This window comes from Arvicanthis niloticus, chromosome 1, assembly GCF_011762505.2.
Source record: "Arvicanthis niloticus isolate mArvNil1 chromosome 1, mArvNil1.pat.X, whole genome shotgun sequence".
NCBI classification, from domain to species: domain Eukaryota; kingdom Metazoa; phylum Chordata; class Mammalia; order Rodentia; family Muridae; genus Arvicanthis; species Arvicanthis niloticus.
Window position 1 is genome coordinate 141,070,423 of NC_047658.1, and position 17,250 is coordinate 141,087,672.

A 17,250-nucleotide genomic window follows, 5' to 3' on the forward strand; every position below is an offset into this window, starting at 1 on the left:
AAGAAAGCCAGAGTCTAGATCTGCCAGACGACTGGATTTGAATTGTGAATGTCTTGGCTTGACTGACTCTTGAGACTTCTTGAAGTCACAGTGCTGTTTGTCTCGGTCATCTCCTTGTCTGTAGAATGGGGGTGGAGATAACGACAGCACAGACCTTAGTGAGAACTCTGTCATAATTCATGGGAGGTCATTAGTTTCCTGCCCAGTACTTTATTCTGTTGTAATAGGTGGAATTTACTGCTGGTGTCACCACCACCACCAGAACCACCATTTTCCTTTGCAATGGGAGTGCCATGCTCCCATGGGAGAGATATCTTCATGAGCGTAGAAATGGTTCTTAGAGGCAGAAATGAAGGGTTCAGGTGCTTACATGGGTGCATTCTGTCTGAAATAAAGTGGTGGGCAGAGTAACTTTTCTATTGACAGCCTGCTTGCTGACCCCACAGCACCCTGGCTCCTTGAAACATGTCTTTCATTCTGCCGTGACACAGAAAGCTCTGTTTTACTCAGAGAAAGCATTCTCTGGCAGAGGAGAGGCTGCCAGGTCGTCTTGCCCATTCCTCTATGAAATCTTTGCATTTTGACAATGGGCCTACTGTGCGTGTGGCTCGATGGCAAGGTGTGTGTTTAGTCTACACAGGATTTTGTTTAGATTCTCCTCTTTCTCTTTGTGCATTTTCAGTGGCTAAGCCCGATGGGTCTCAAACACCTTTAGCAACTTGGAGACCCCCTCCTCCTGTTTATAAGGATGAAGAGCCATAGACCGTCTCAGGAGTGTGCTATGTTTAGTTCTAAAAGAATACACAGGAGTCCACGATCCCAGTTTTTTGATCTCTTGGCCAGTCTTCATCCTCCCAAGTCTGGAGATCCTTGTATGTGGACTGAGATAGTAAGATTCTTAGCTCATTAAATTAAGGGAGGATCTATTTAAAGCCTCTTGTAAGTGGAGATATTTCATTCGTTTCCACAAAGAAAGCACATGCACTCCTAGGAACTTTGTCTCTAGGTCAGAGTTATTCCAAACCAACAAGAGTATGGTAGAAAAAGAATTCTGTCGGCTCCTCCCAATTAACTTTTATTTGTGTATAATAATAATAATTATTATTATTATTGGTGGTGGTGGTGTGATATGTGCAAGTGCAGGTATCCAGGTGCCACGGCACACATGTACAAGTCAGAGGACACACTCCAGAAAGTCAGTTCTCTCCCCCCACCATAGGTTTCAGGGATCTAAGCCAGGCCATTGGGTTTTATGGCAAGCCCTTTGGCCACTGAGCCATCTTGTCACCCCTCACCGAAACATGTTTTTTTATGTGTGTTTGCTCAGTGAAAGCTACAGGAGACGTTCTGAGCGAAGTCCGGCCTTCCCTAACGAGACTGTGCTCTTTTCCACTTGTAGACGCACCCCACGCAGACGGCATTCCTGTCCAGTGTGGATCTTCACACTCAGTGCTCTTATCAGCTTATGTTGCCGGAGGCCATTGCCATTGTGTGCTCTCCAAAGCATCAAGAGTAAGTGGAAGAAGAACGCTCTCCTGAGTCCACCGGGCTATGGTACTTGGCTCTGAGGCACCTGTCTGTAACATTCTAACTCTCCCCCATCAACAAGTCCAGCCATTCACTCTTGTTGCTATAGATCTTTTAAGACAGGAATGGCTTTTCATTGTCTGGAAGACTTCAGTTTACAAAGTAATTATAGTCGTAAGAACCAGACAGACGTTTGCTGAGGCTGAGTTTGCCTGTAAGTTGTAGGGGACCTGATCACTGTGATCCCAGCCTCTCCATCCTTCATCCTTACCTGTCTTGGATTGACACTAGATGATAGTTTCTATGTTGTGTTGATTGTAGTATCTGACACTGCCACATACCTGGTGGTTGACATCAAGATTACTAACACTATTACAGGATTTAAAACAGTTTGCTCAGATGGAGGACACATGTATGACCTCTGGTATGAGGTCTCAACCACTGAGTTACCTGTCCCTTTGGGGTCCTCTAGGTACTTGGAGATGGATGTTTCTAAAGTTTGTTGTGAAAGTCGTGGAGGTGTTCCTAGTGTGTGTCTTCTTCCGCTTTCCTGTTTGAGGGAAGTGCGTGTTTACGTCTTTCTGGATGGTTCTCGACTTTGTGCTTATTTTCAACCTCTTGTTTAGCACCGGCATTTTCAGGCTCACCAACGCTGGCATGCTTGAGATTTCTGCTTGTAAAAAGAAGGGCTTCCATCCTCACACCAAGGACCCCAAGCTGTTCAGTGTGAGTAGACATCATAAGTGATTGTTGTATATTATTATTATATCATCATCATCAAGACAGGATCTTTCTATGTAGCCTTGGAACTCACGCTATAGACCACAGTGCCGTCAAACTCAGAGAGACCCACCTGCCTCTGCCTCCTAAGAGCTATGATTAAAGGTGTGCTCCACCACGGCTGGCTCAAGGGTAGCAATTATTCTCCATGATGTTCAGTGTGAATAGGTAGCACAAATTATTCTCATAGATGTTTATGTTATGTCGAACCTAACCACATTCAGCAATAATGATAAAATTCATAAAAAAAGTGAGGAAATTCATATACCTTCCGTAAAGAAAACCACACAGTAAACATTATGTAACACTGGTTTTTTTTTCTCCTTTTCTAGATATGCAGCCATGTGTTAGTAAAGGACATAAAAACAACTGTGTTGGATCTGAGGTGACATGCCCCAAATGCAGGAGCATCTCTGCCAGACGCCTGCCATGGATACATGTGGTTGCCGAATTTCTTATGATGTTTTCGGAAGTGACTGATATTTTATATTTATATATTTTAGACCAAAACTTTGATATTTATTGTTCTTGCACATTTTGAAGTTTCCTTTTTTTTTGGGTTGCTGTGTCTCAAAAGAGAGCCACATGGGTTCAGTCCATACCTATGAAAATACCCAAATGATGCCATCAGAAATAAATTGTGCTGCAAATAACAAGATGGCTGGTTGTCAAATTTTATCCAGTTTCACTTGTCTTATTATTTTATATGCTTGGCTGTTTTGCTTGTATGTCCATATGTGTACCACATGCATTCCTGGGGCCAGCAAACTTCAGAAGAGAGAGTTGGATCCCCTGGGACCTGAGTCACAGCCAACCAGTTGTAAGCCACCATGTGGGTACTGGGAATTGAGGCTGAATCTTCTGCAAGAGCAACAAGTATTATTAACTGCAGAGCCAACTCTCCAGCCCCAATATGTCTGGTATTTAAAATCAAACAACAACAACAAAAAAAAACCAAAAACAAACAAAAAAAAAACCAAAAAAACAAATAAACCTTTGTAGTTTCAATCTGACAGGCAAAGGAACTGTCAGTCTTTAGCTCCCCATGGAAGCAACTGCGTTTTTGGGACGCCCTTGGCTTCCTCATCTGATGACTGATGATAATACTGTCTTCACATAGTAGTGATGACGTATGAGAGACTTAAGTATGATGCAAGGTATGACCAGTCTTTGGAGAGTACTGCCATTTCCCCCCCTTCCTTTTACTGTAAATACATCTACTGCAGTTTTTTTCCAGATATTGGCCAAAGGAAGAAGAAGCAATGATCCAGGTACACAGTGAGACCTTTAAAGTAGTTTCTTGGGTTCTAAAACCTATGTTATTTTTAAAAACAAGTAAACTAAAAAAATTACACTTTCTTAAATATGCCAAGTCTGATGTACGTTAAAGTTAAATAATACGCAAGGCTTGATGCAAATTAAAAGTCACACATGCATGTCTGTGCATATGTGTGTACTTTAATACAAAAGATGTAATTTTAATAAAACCAGATTGCTTGCCATGTAAAATTGTTTTTACCTATCAGGTCAAAATAGTCACTCAAGTTGTAAAGTCAGTGTAGATTTTTCCTACTGGCACTAATATACATTATTATGTTAATCCATACATGTCCATGGCACTCTCAAATACACCCTGTTTACATTATTTAAGTGGGGCTTTCTCTGTTGAAGTGATGTATGTGTTGCCTGAGAATTTACTATACTAGTTGTGTCACATCCTTTACTGACCGCTAGAGGGAGCCACCCTATAATAAGTGATTCTCACCTACCAGAAACACAACTGAATCAGTGTTGACAGGCCAGGGCTAGAAGTTAAGGGTAGCACATGTCTGATTTATTAAAAAAAACACGGGTAACAAATCAAAGCTTTGGGCAGGAATGATTTGGAAAGAAGGGAACTGAAGGCACTGATCCACAAAACATTCACAGTTATGTGCTAGAGACAGAGCCCCGGGGTGACTTAAAAGCATTTGCGGTGGACAATGGAGGGACCAGCTTCGTCATATTCCTGTTTGCTGATCCACATCTGCTGGAAGGTAGATAGAGAAGCCAGGATGGAGCCACCGATCCAGACAGAGTACTTGCGTTCAGGAGGGGCAATGATCTGTCAGAGTAAGAAAAGAAGAGCATTAGTGCCTGGCAGAAGTGTCTTGTGCTGGCCCTTTCTGGAAAACAAGGACATTCTTCTCTGTGGGGACATAAGTTTGAAGAAGCTGGAGTGTTTCTCCAGTGAGCTCATTGATTTTTCTGTATTTTCCCCCCATGTACTCTCTGTCAAACGATCCCTAATTTCTTTATTCCTTCATTGGGCAAACCCAAACTGTCCCTAGATCCTATGGGACCCCTTCGTAAAAACCCTTAACAAACAAACTCTCTGATTCCAGAGCTGAGCCTAGGAGCTCAGTACGAGCTGCACTTTCTATAGAACTCCTAGTGTGTGCAGAGACGATTGTTCCAGAATTTACTGTGCAAGTAATCTTCCACCTGATTAAACTGCCCACTGCTTTCTTAAGTCCTGACCATAAGCACCACCCAACCCAGAGGGCTAAGCCTTCCCATTCCGGAATGTTCCCTGCTGTGGCTGGCTGTATTCAGAGTGCAGACCTTACATAATAGATCATGCTCACTTTTGTTTGTTTGTTTGTTTGTTTGGTTGGTTGGTTTGGTTTGGTTATGGCTGAGTGAATGCCTTAGGCAGGGTGCAGAGTATCAGGCAAGGGTTTTTTCTGTCGCAGCAACTCAAACATAGAACTGAGCAATGACAAATTCTACTCCAGTCGCAGTTTCTTGAGTAGCAGTGGATGTTCTAGTGAATGAAGTACTCAGAAAGGCTAGCCAGGGCTTCACTTTCTATCTCCAACTGGTTCAACATTTAATCTTTTCTCATTCACCAAGCTCTCACTGGGTTGGCCTTGTGCCAAGGGTTTTTACAGATTCTAGCTTACGTAATCCCTGTAATAATTCTGAAGGGTAGATATCCAGTGATTCTCAAGTTGCAGCCGAAGACACTGGCTCAGGGAACTGTCAGTGATGGTCACGAGTGGCTGTGTCAATATCAGGTTTAATTTCAAAACTGTCCCTCAGAGGAGTTTTGTTTGGAAGCTACACATTTTTGTTTTTCCATGATGAGGGGTTTGATAGTAATTTTAGATCTCTAGAACATTGCCTGAATAGTGAATGTATCATCTTGGTGTCCTCAGTTTTACTGGATGTCTGTGTTCTCTGATCGTACTGGGCCCCTGAGTTTCACATTCATTTCCATCTCAGAAGTAAAGTTTGGAGAATTGAGACTTACTTGCCTACCTGCTAGATGCAGCCTGTCTGTTCTCAGACCCCCAAGTAAGGAGGGTTGGCAGCATGCTCGGCTAGGGATACAGGGAGGGGGATTTTAGCTGTTCTGACATGCATTAAAGGAGCACAGGCTTCTGAGGAAACAGTGGCTCACTCTCTCCCTATAGACCTCAGGACAGGACTCCTCAGGGCCTGTTTTAAGTGTTTAAGTCTAACCCACTGTCACCTTGGCCTCATTCCCTTTGGAAAGAACAGAGCGTGTTAAACTGCCTCATATGCCGTGGCTGTTATAGACATGCCCCTTCTGCCCTTCTGCTGCTCCCTGAGTCAGAGGGTCTTAGTGTGGTACCTTGATCTTCATGGTGCTGGGTGCAAGGGCTGTGATCTCCTTCTGCATCCTGTCAGCAATGCCTGGGTACATGGTGGTGCCCCCGGAGAGGACATTGTTAGCGTAGAGATCCTTCCTGATGTCAATATCACACTTCATGATGCTGTTATAGGTGGTTTCGTGGATGCCTGCAGACTCCATCCCTGGAAAAGAGACACAGTCTGTGATCTTTGGATGCTCGGTGAAACTCAGGCTAAACATAGAAGATCAAGTTGGCCCAACTAAGTGATCTTCTCCTGGATGAGGCTGGCAGGCATCGTGAACTAGAAACTACCATTCAAGAACCGAAAGGGCCTTTTTGCACAATCCATACCATCCTCCTGCCTCTTGTCTAAAGGAGGAGGTTCAGCTGCAGCACTTCCAGGGTGAGATTACAACATGGTGGTGTTCTGCTATAATTGGCTTGAGTACAGAGCCAGGCCTTCCAATGCCCTATAAGAGGTAGGGCCAGGGCCATGGATCAGAGCAGCTCTCTCTGCCTCCACAGCTGTTACTTTGTATCTCCAACACCCAAAGTTGAATGATGTAACTATCAGCAAAGTGTCTCTCCTACTTTGATAAAGTTTTTTAAATTTATTTTTGGTTTTTTGTTTGTTTGTTTTGGGGTGGTTTTGTTTGTTTGTTTGTTTGTTTGCTTGCTTGCTTGCTTGCTTGCTTGCTTGTTTAAAACACAGGTCCCCCTATGTATCCTTGGCTGGCCTGTAACTTGCTCTATAGAACAAACTGGCCTCAAACTCATAGACATTTGCCTGCCTTTGCTTCCCTAGTACTGGGATTAAAGGCATGTACTACCACGCCCATCTGCCAAAGATGCTTTTTATGCAATCTTTGTACAGACTTTTTTTTTTTTTTTAAGGGGTGGGGCAAGGGGCTGAGTTTCTTGTTGACTCTGACCATTCAACTGCTTTTTAAAATAAATTTTTAAAAAATAAACCACTAGATGGCCCCCTCAGTCTTCTTAGCATTGTGATCTAGTTAAAATAGCAATGCCACCAGCTAATTATTAATTGCTGGCAGACACCAATTGTTGAATGCTTGTTTTGGACAGGAACAGGGCTGAGGGCACTACACAACTCTGCTAAAAAAAAAAAAAAAAAAAAAAACCTTCCAACTATCCTAATGTGAAGAAACTGAGTCTTGGAAAGGTTTAGTGACATTCTGAAGATCGTGAAAATAGAACAAAGACTCAAGGCCAGGCCCCCAGCCTCCAAAGAGGATGACTGTGCAAGGCTGCAAGGCGATATGTGATCCTGCCATGCCAACATGGACGAGATGCTCTCTACTGGTTCTGTTTTCCTTCTCTATCAGCAACCCCAACTCCCAGCACTCAGATCATCTTCCCCAACCACCCCAGCGCTCCACTCAGGACCTCCAGAAGAGCAGTCAGTGCTCTTAACCACTGAGCCATCTCACCAACGCCCCATAGATAACTTTTAATCTTTGCACTATGTGCAGAGAATTCGTCCATCTTGACTCTGACATAAGAGAGTTTTCCGTGGGACACAACTCCTTTCTTGGCTCCCTATGTCTTCTCATTTTGAAAATGTGACACCATCCCTACTTTACAGCTGCTTCTGTTTTTGAAGTCCTGGTTCATTTCTACCTGCACATGGGCCCTGGTAGCAGAGGCTTGGCTGGGTACAGAACATGGAGACCCCCCCCCCCAACTCCCCTTTGCCTACCAATGAAAGATGGCTGGAAGAGGGTCTCTGGGCAGCGGAAGCGTTCGTTCCCGATGGTGATCACCTGCCCGTCAGGCAGTTCGTAGCTCTTCTCCAGGGAAGAAGAGGAGGCAGCAGTGGCCATCTCATTTTCAAAGTCCAGAGCGACATAGCACAGCTTCTCCTTGATGTCACGGACAATCTCACGCTCGGCTGTCAAACACGTAACGAACATGGTGCACATTAGGGTTCATACAGGTGCTAAAATCTACCTGTCCCATGTCACTCTTCTGCCAAACCAACTCCTCAGAAGACTCAAGAGTTATCAAAATGCCTAAAAGATCTTTGCTGCCCTGCCCAGATAGGTAGTAGCTTGATCTTTGACGTGTTTTTTATTTTTCAAAATGAAGCAGATGCTATCTCGGGGGAGCTCCAGTGCCAGTGGTACAGATGGAGAGATGGAAAAGGTGCCAACTACATCTCTCTCTATTTCACACTTTCTCTCCTGTTTGTAAATGAATTAGAATTTATCCAAGTAGCTCTGTGGATGTATCTGGGTGGTAAGGGCTTGACCAGCAAATACAAGACCCTGGATTTGTTCTCTAACAGCATAGACAGTTTTCCACCCTGTCTTGCCGCCTACACCGATACTCTCAAAGAAACTGTAATAACTTTACAATCACAAAGCAAGAAAAGCTAAGCTTTCTCTGTGCATTGGAGTCAGACTTTACTGTTGGCTAAGTCTCTAACACACCAACTCTTTTATTAGTTTATTTTTATGTTTTAAATTTTAGATTATTATTATTATTTGTATGCATTTGCATGTTTGTGTATTTATGTGTGTGTGTGCATTTGTGTGTGTGTGTGTGCGTGCGCGCGTCTGCATTTCAGGTGCACATGTGTGGACATCAGAAAGCAAATCTCAGCAGCCAGTTCTTTCCTTTCACTGTGGACTCAGGAATTGACCTCAGGTTATAAGGTTTGCGTATCCAATGGTTTTATCACCTAAGCCTCCTCTCTGGCTCTATGTCCCATTTTTTATGGGGACAACCCTCCTTCCACTACATTACAGTGAGCAGCACAGTGTCTCCCATCCTCTTCCCTTCACCTCCCCTGTGCCTCACCAGTAGTCACGAAGGAATAGCCACGCTCAGTCAGGATCTTCATGAGGTAGTCGGTGAGATCTCGGCCAGCTAAGTCCAGACGCATGATGGCATGAGGCAGGGCATAGCCCTCATAGATAGGCACGTTGTGAGTCACACCATCTCCAGAGTCCAGCACAATGCCTGGGGGACAATTAAGCATGCTGTAAGTCACCATGGCAGCTGGTGTGCAGTTACTTTCTGTTCTCTCACACTGAGACTGAGGGGAGCAGTGATTCCTAAGAGCCTTACATCAAAGGAAGAAAGAATGTATTCGACGGGATGGGTAAGAGCTGGGGTGAGACAGAAAGAAGAGGGAGAAACCATTTAAAATGTATTGCTGGAGAAGTAGAGAAGTGTAGTGAGGTCCAGGGATAGTTTTGAAAAAAGGAGGGTTCTTTCTTTCCTTTTTTGGGGGGGTGGGTGGGGGGAAGACCATCTTTTCGTGCTCCAATTCACTTGTCAACTGTCAAAACCCACAGGTTGTACCCATCAAATCTCACACTTTCTGATGGATTCATTGGATCGAGATTCCCATTCCCCTGGCTACCTACCAGTTGTACGTCCAGAAGCATAGAGGGACAGCACAGCCTGGATAGCCACATACATGGCAGGGACATTGAAGGTCTCAAACATAATCTGCAAAGGAATCCAAAGGGTTAGGTAAAGGGTGCTGTCAGTCTCACATAGAACACATAAGAGCACACACACCTGACTGACTCAGACCCGCCATGAAAAAAAAATTAAAGCCAAGGCAGCTCTGGTCACATGACAAAGAAAGATGAAGGTGGTGGCAGTAGTCAAGGGGAATGGAGCCAGCTGTATCTGCACAGGACCTCATAAGGTAAGGAGCAGCTGGCTGCAGGTCCAAGTCTTGGTCTTGAATCGGATACAACAGTATTCACTATGGTGTTCCTTTTTTATTTCTCAAATGTAGACAGGAGAAGGGTTCTGGCCTAAGCTCTCAGGGAGAGTCTAAGAGATATGAACTATATCAAAGATGAAAGAGAAGACCAGGTAAAATCAAGGGACATAAAGAAACAACCAATGCTGACATTTTTCTGGGAACCACCCTAGTTGAGTGATTTGTCTGTGGTTCAGTTTGATCTTTTCCATGGTTTTATGAAATTTGGGGTCAGTGCTAGCCCTGAAACCAGACTCCACCCTGCTGTGACCCTGGCAAAAATGAGCTATATTATGGAGTAGAGGGTACCTATAAATGCCAATCCATTAGCCCATGCAATTCAGGGACAAGACTAAAACCAGAGCTCCCTAGATCCCTCCTACATCAGAAAGATGTCCCCAGCCTGCCATGTAATAATACTCTCTAGTTCGAAAACTAGAAGGTATGTTTGATATTTTCTAAAACTCCACACTTCTGGGTCCTCTCTCTACCTTCACACAATTTTCAAGTGCTAATCACTGCCCAGAACAGCTGATGTGCCGGTGAGCACACCAAGTGCTGTTTCAAGGAGAGGGCCCTGGGCCGTGTACATGTGATCTTCAAGAGGAAAGAAAATCCATGAGTCAACTCCAAGAACTGCCGCTCTAACTCTGTGGCTTTAGGAAAATCACTTTGTGCACCTGAGCCTTAATGTCATCATCGAGGTCGCTGGGATGATAGTTCCTGCTTTAAATCATTGGGAGTTAGAGTGCACTAGCAACACCCTGTGCTTAACCAGGGTCGGTGTGGAACTGACATTAGATGCTATCACTTACCAACCCATCCACATCAGAACCCTGTTACTAGTTCCCTGGACATTCCCTTTGCTGTATGGTCTTGGGATTCACACAGATAATAGTGACAGTCGTTTCTACTCCTTATTGGATATTTATTATACCATGCCCCATGATACTTGCATATAATTTTGGTATCATCAGCCTACACATCTGTCCCTTGAAAAATAATAGAACTGATACTCCCAACAAACAAAGAAGCTGGGGTCCTAAGAAAAGAAGTGGCTTTCAGTAACTGATAAGTGATAGATTCAATTTCTACTGTATTATCTTGCACTTTTGAATGACTTATGAGAAGTTTTTAACCCTAATCCTAATTAAACCTTTAAACTTTTTTCCTGCCCTTTGAGGCAAAATGATGTTGCTTCATCCAGTAAGGGTGTGAGCACTGTCAAGATCCCTGGGCTTTGGGGTTTCCAGGTCAGTATATTGGTGAGCTGCCAGTTCGGGCCTTTTGTCTGTCATGCTGCAATTTATCCTGGTTGCCCTTGCCCCAAATTCAGCAGGGTCAGACATATTTAGCAAATATTTACCTGAGTCATTTTCTCCCGGTTGGCCTTGGGGTTCAGCGGCGCCTCTGTTAGCAGGGTCGGATGCTCTTCGGGGGCCACACGAAGCTCGTTATAGAAGGAGTGGTGCCAGATCTAGAGAGTAGGATAAAGAGAAACATGGTGGTATGCTATTGTGGGACACACAAGGTCCTGGAAAGGGACTGGGATGTACAGGACAAAACTAGAACCAGATGAAATGCACGAGACCTTGTCTGTACAGATGCAGAAGCCCAGAAAATGTGAACACCATACCCAAGACTACATCTTTTGAGTGACTCGGCAACTGTGAGGCAGGACAGTGTAGTGGTCAAGGACATAGGCTCTATAGTGGACTTCCTGTTCCTCAGCAGAAACTTCCAAGTTTCTGTCACAACTTCCTGTTGTTGTAAGCTAGCAAGTTCATAGTTCTCTTCATCTCTAGTCTCCCCATTGGTAACAGAGGGAGAGAATAACCAGTATAGATGTCACTGGTTCTTTGTGTCAATGACAGAGAGTGACATTAGAGTGAGTCCTTAACCCAGTGTCTGGGCTAGAATAGACACTCTTGTTTATTAGTTACATCTTTTTCATGCATGCCTTCACCTTAGTTTATTCATGGGAAGTTGATTTGGTGTAATACATAAAAGGACAATGACCGTATATATAAATGAATGAGGCTTTGCCTGAAAACCTGTTTGCCATCTGTAACGCTTCTAGAAAGTGTTCTTGGCTGTTTGTGGTGTGTGTGTGTGTGTGTGTGTGTGTGTGTGTGTGTTAGAGGGATGTGTGCAGGTGGGGAGAAGGTCTCACACCCTCCCCCCCCCCCAGGATGGAGAAAGCAACTTCTGTAGGCACAAAGTAGACCTTCCTTTCAGAAGCAGACATTTCTCCCAAAGCCCATGCCTACCTGTGTGTACTGTATGAATGCATTTTGGACAAAAGTGTATTGATTTTATAGTTGCACAGTCTCTTTAATCCCTGAATATCAAAAAGAACCCATTGTTATGGAAGGAGCTAAAATAATTCACCTTTTACGAAAGGGCTGTTGTCCACCTGCATCAGGAATATGAGATTAGCCAGAAGTAAAGAGGCACAGCTAATGCCAGTTTACAAACTAACAAACGTGAAACCAATTATGAAGGCTTTGTCAAATTTCTAGTTTCTTGGTTTTGGTTTTTGTGGTTTCCAGCAAACAAAGGGACACCTGCAAATCCTGTCACTTTCAGGGGTGGGTAAGATGAAGAAAGGGAAGAGCTGAACAGTTTGGAAACCCATCTTTATAATTCCTCATTACAGTAAAGATGAGGGAGCAACTCGTCCTTAATCCCTTCATCTTATTCTACCGTAAAAGATAATCAATGGAATAAACACTCTACTTTATCAAACAAAAAGGAAAAAATAGAGTGTTCACAAAGCCTAGTCAGTCATCTCTACACCGTAGCTACCCCAAAACAGGCTTTCAAACCCCACTCCCCCTTCAGTGCTTTTTCTCCAGAATATGCTTTGAATTTAAATGCTATAGAATGTACGTGCATTCTCTCTCTCTCTCTCTCTCTCTCTCTCTCTCTCTCTCTCTCTCTCTCTCTCTCAAATTCCTAAAAACAAGCTTCATAATCCTTAGAATTGACTCTTCCAAGGTGGTCTGGGAGCAAGGGTCTTACTGTGGCACAAAGAGAGAATTTAAGAGTATTCATTTAAAAACTTAGTCACAATTCACTTCAGCATGTTCACAGGCCTTTGGGAATGTATCTAATACACAGTGGTCTCTTTTCAATTATGAAAATTAAGAAAACTGCTCGTGGAAAATATAATAATAGTAATAAATAATAAATAAATAATAATAACAAATCCTCAAGAATGGGCTGCCTAAGGTCTTCCTAGATTTCTACCCCTGGACAGCTTGTGCTCTGGGGATGCCTATCTTCAGAGGTCAGTCCAGTATGTTTGAGAGAAAATCTGTCCCACAGTAACAAAGTGCTTCTCTCACCTGCAGAACTGTCTCCCAACAATCAGTTTATAAATACCAATCAATGAGAGATTTATTTTCAAAAAGAAATAAGTCAAGATTTTTTCCATAACAATACAAATTAAATATTAACAAATAACAAGGTACTTGAGCAAGTATAGCCAGCTGTGTTCCACAGCTGTCCCCTGCTGCAGCACGTTGTTCTGATTCCCGGGAGGATGGTACCTTTTCCATGTCGTCCCAGTTGGTGATGATGCCGTGTTCTATCGGATACTTCAGGGTCAGGATCCCTCTCTTGCTCTGTGCTTCATCCCCCACATAGCTGTCTTTTTGGCCCATTCCGACCATCACTCCCTAGAATGGTTCAACATACCACAAGTCAGTGCTTTCCTGAACCATGTGAATTGATGACTTCCATAACAGCTGACGTGATATAAAGTTACATTTAATAACAGTGATTCCTTTCATCTAAGACCAAACACTATGAGGATGAGTGGCCAACCAGGGCTTTCTTTTGTTTCTTTCCCCAAAGCAGTAATGGTGTACATAGGGACAGCTTATAACAACCACAGCTGCTGCTGCCACTCTGAGGATAACGATTATAGTGGCTGTGACCACATAAATCTTTCTGCCTGATACATGAAATTGGCATCTACTCCTCGGGATTAGTTATTACCAGTGTGTGTGTGTGTGTGTGTGTGTGTGTGTGTGTGTGTACCTTGTACCACTAGGTTATATCCCAGACTACCACAGATATGTTCTTCACAAGGTTTTGTAAACTCTGGGTAGAAAGCAACACACAACTGTCTGACATGTGTAGACACGGAGGGATCTAGCCTACAGTCCTGTCCTCTCTGTGTTCAACCTCAATTATGGCTCACCTGATGTCTGGGACGTCCCACGATGGATGGGAAAACTGCCCTGGGAGCGTCATCACCAGCGAAGCCGGCCTTACAGAGCCCAGAGCCATTGTCACACACCAGAGCTGTGCTGTCCTCCTCTTCACACATAGTTGGAGCAGCTTCTCGGGGTTCTGCAGAGACAGAGAGGGAGTGGCTACTGCTGTGCAATGCATCTGGCTAGAGTCTACTGTCACTCCCACCCACAGACAGGGTTCTTTCTTGGCCCTGTTGTGTTATTTTAGCTGGAGGCTCTCCCCAGATCTCAATTAACACCCTTCATCTTGAAATGCTTTCACTGGGCTGGAAAGCCTTTGATGAGCTGAAACCCCCAACTTCCAGGTTAACACCACAGGCCCACAGCACAAAGAGCAGGACTGTCACAGGCTTTTATGGCATTCTCAAGCTGGGCAGAGCATTAGTGTGTGAACAGATCGTAGAGCATAGATGAGAGGTCGCGAGGTGAGAACAGAGTTCTACAGGGACATGTTAGTGAGCATATGCTAAGTAACTATCCAGTGCTTTCTATCTATATCAAATCAAACTCACATTTTTTTTCCTTTAAAAAAATCTACCCCAAAAGGTAGATTTAAAAAAAAAAAAAAAAAAAAAAAAAAAAAAAAAAAGGAATGGGCAGCATGTGAAAATTTGAAAATGTTAAAACATTTGCTCTTATTAAATGTTTAAAAGATAAATCTTTTGTCTCTAAAGACTTGTACGATGTGAGGCATTAGACATGAGTCAAGGCTGGGTGTGGTGATGCACACCTGTGATCCTAGCACTCGAGAGGCTGAGGCAGGAGGATCACAAGTTTAAGTCTAGTAAGCTAGTCTAATATAGAAACTTGGATTGACATTTTCGAATAGGGTGTTTAATATTTTAGGAGTTACATTTCTTCATTAATTAAAGTCACTGTTAAGCTGAAAATCTAGCAGGATGTTAACAGCTGTTCTTATTTAAGATTGATAAGTTACAGAAAGAAACATAATATGACCATAATAAAATGTGAGGGTTTTTTTCCCCCTTAGCTTACTTATTCTCTCCAAGATATTTACTGGGGTTCTTTTGCAGTGTCAAGTATCTGGTTTTGTAGATTTTTTTTCTGATGATTCTTCTTCTACACTTGATTAACTGAGCAGATACTCCTTGATTTAAAACAATCTTTTAAGTAATTGAGGTGTAAGCTTGGATTTTTGACAGCTTCTCAGGACACCCAGAGGGTTTCACAAGCATTGCTTGTGAATATCATCATGTGACTATTCTCCTTACACAGAGATTTTGTTTGTGATCTTGGTTTCCTTTCAACCCTATCTCCACGATCAGAGTAAAATCTTCAATGTGTGGGTTTCCCTCAGGAATGGAAAAGGCAGGATTCGTCGGTGGTTTGCTCTTTCCTTTCTCCACTCTATGCCTTTCCTTTCAGACACTGAATTATATTTAGCTTCCTTTCCGATGGACGATAAGGACTCCGAAGATAGTTTCAAACCACAAGGAGGCGCAAATGCCAGGAGCAGCAAAGGACCAGAGTACACTGTGTGTACTGAGCCTGTTTTCCACACTTGGCATCAGGACTGCACATGAGATAAGCCACTTGGAATTAGGATGCCCTCTGAAAATGGGGAAGGATCACCCACATAAACTTTTTGTTGGGCAGGATGACTCAAGGTGGGGCCTTAGTATATTCAGAAAAATAAGCTACCTGGTTTTTAAAAAATGCAGGAAAAAATACTGTCAAATTCGGTAAAGACGTATTTCTATTTCATCAAAAATATCCAGAAAATGTGTCTTTATAAGCTTTGAAAGGAACGTTGCCACTAGAAAAGATGTCTGCGTGTTTCCAGAGGAAGCTGCCGCTGTGGTTTGCATCTCTTATCTAACCTGAATAAGCAGCTTAGTTTGTAGTGGGGAGCATTTCCTAATTAGGTAAAACACACTGGGCTCCAGCGTCCGCTTTTGGAACTGCACCCGAGCCGGGGAGTTTGGTGCAGCACAGTGGAGCTCATCTTGTGCCAAAAAATGAATTATTGGGGGCGGGGGGAGGGAGGGGGAGGAAAGGACACTACCCTTCCCAGCTTGTGAGTCTCAAAACGCAAACCATATTTAGTCATGAATCACAAAACGGTAGGAAAAATCTTATCGAGAAAACTCCATTTCTTGCTGAAGCTACCCAACCCTGAGTTACAACCTGGGGTGGCAAGGCTGGCTGACTCCACGGAGACTCGGAGACTCGGCTTTAGGGGTTGAGGAACACTTGAGGCAGAGAAATGTAAATCAGATCTCCCCTGGATGAGAGACACTTCCTCCTTTCTTTGCAGAAAGTAGAGAGGCTATGCTATGCTGCAAACGACCAATGTCATAGGTCTGAATCGTGAGGGGACCGGCACACTCACAAGATACCCATTCCAACATAGGACACCAGCTGTTAGAGCCCGGAAACCCAAAAGCAGTGCAGCCATTCAGCCAACATCAGAGAGCAGGCAACTGCCCCAGTTCACTCCTGACATCCACTTCCAGGTACCTCAGCTGCAGTAAACACAGTCAGACGCAAAGTCCTCAGACTAAATCTAAAGCACAGACAAACCCAAAAGTTTCCAACGCCTAAGTAGAAACAAACGTATACTTTGCCACATACAGCCAGACTCCACCCCTATATACAGTAGGCTGCAGGCTCAGAGCAGTTGGTTTAGTGTAAACAGATTTTACAGATGACATGCATGAACATAACTTTAATTTCCTCTCCATCTCCTTTTCCAGTAAGCCAAGCTTCATTTTTAGCCCCACTTGGATGTAAAATCATGCAAGCTAAAAAGCTACCATCATTTTAACAGTATAAATCTTTATTCAAAAATTCAAAACACGTGAGTCATTCATATTCCCACACACAAAGTCTGGTTACATTGGATGATAAAAAGAGCCTGGGAATAAGTCACATCCCTGGGCTGGGGCCACTTACCCTGACGGCGACTGGCTGGGCTTCTCCACTCTGGGTGGGTGGTGTCTGGGGAGGCTGACCGCTGAAGGGTTATATAGCCCCCCTGGTCTGATCCCCTCCCACTAACTTCCCAAACAAGGAGCAAAGACAGGCTGAAGCCGGCCGTTCACTCTAACACAACCATATAGGGACCTCAGCACAAAACTCTCTAATCTGGGTGGCTAGAGGCCTGGGTCTTTTCCACTGCATTCCTCTGCTCTGCTCCCGAAACAGGAGGCAGCTCAGCTGCTTATGGGGATAAACATCCTAAACCCTCAGAACAACTGCTCAGATGCCCAGACACTGGGCTAGTGTCATGGGACAGACGGCAGACATGGTTTGCACATTCCTCAGAAGA

At 43.8% G+C, this 17,250-nt stretch overlaps 2 protein-coding genes across 5 annotated transcripts in view; one reads left to right on the forward strand and one right to left on the reverse strand.

Moving 5' to 3' along the window:
* Stambpl1 (STAM binding protein like 1) overlaps positions 1-2,963 on the forward strand; it is a 51,102-nt gene extending 48,139 nt beyond the window's left edge. For all 4 annotated transcript variants that reach the window (XM_034487891.2, XM_076919183.1, XM_076919185.1 and 1 more), the window contains 3 exons: positions 1,400-1,512; positions 2,154-2,253; positions 2,640-2,963. In XM_034487891.2, the coding sequence (XP_034343782.1) occupies positions 1,400-1,512; positions 2,154-2,253; positions 2,640-2,696 (270 nt within the window). In that variant the 3' untranslated portion in view covers positions 2,697-2,963. The remainder of the gene's footprint in view (positions 1-1,399; positions 1,513-2,153; positions 2,254-2,639) is intronic.
* A 1,156-nt stretch (positions 2,964-4,119) lies between these two features.
* Positions 4,120-16,916, reverse strand: Acta2 (actin alpha 2, smooth muscle). The gene is made up of 9 exons (XM_034487894.2): positions 16,875-16,916; positions 13,904-14,055; positions 13,248-13,376; positions 11,060-11,170; positions 9,344-9,428; positions 8,772-8,933; positions 7,669-7,860; positions 5,948-6,129; positions 4,120-4,411 (listed from the first exon to the last, which is right to left on the reverse strand). The coding sequence occupies exons 2-9, from the start codon at positions 14,030-14,032 to the stop codon at positions 4,268-4,270; spliced, it is 1,134 nt and encodes a 377-aa protein (XP_034343785.1). The 5' UTR covers positions 14,033-14,055; positions 16,875-16,916; the 3' UTR covers positions 4,120-4,267.
* Between the last annotated feature and the right edge of the window lie 334 nt (positions 16,917-17,250).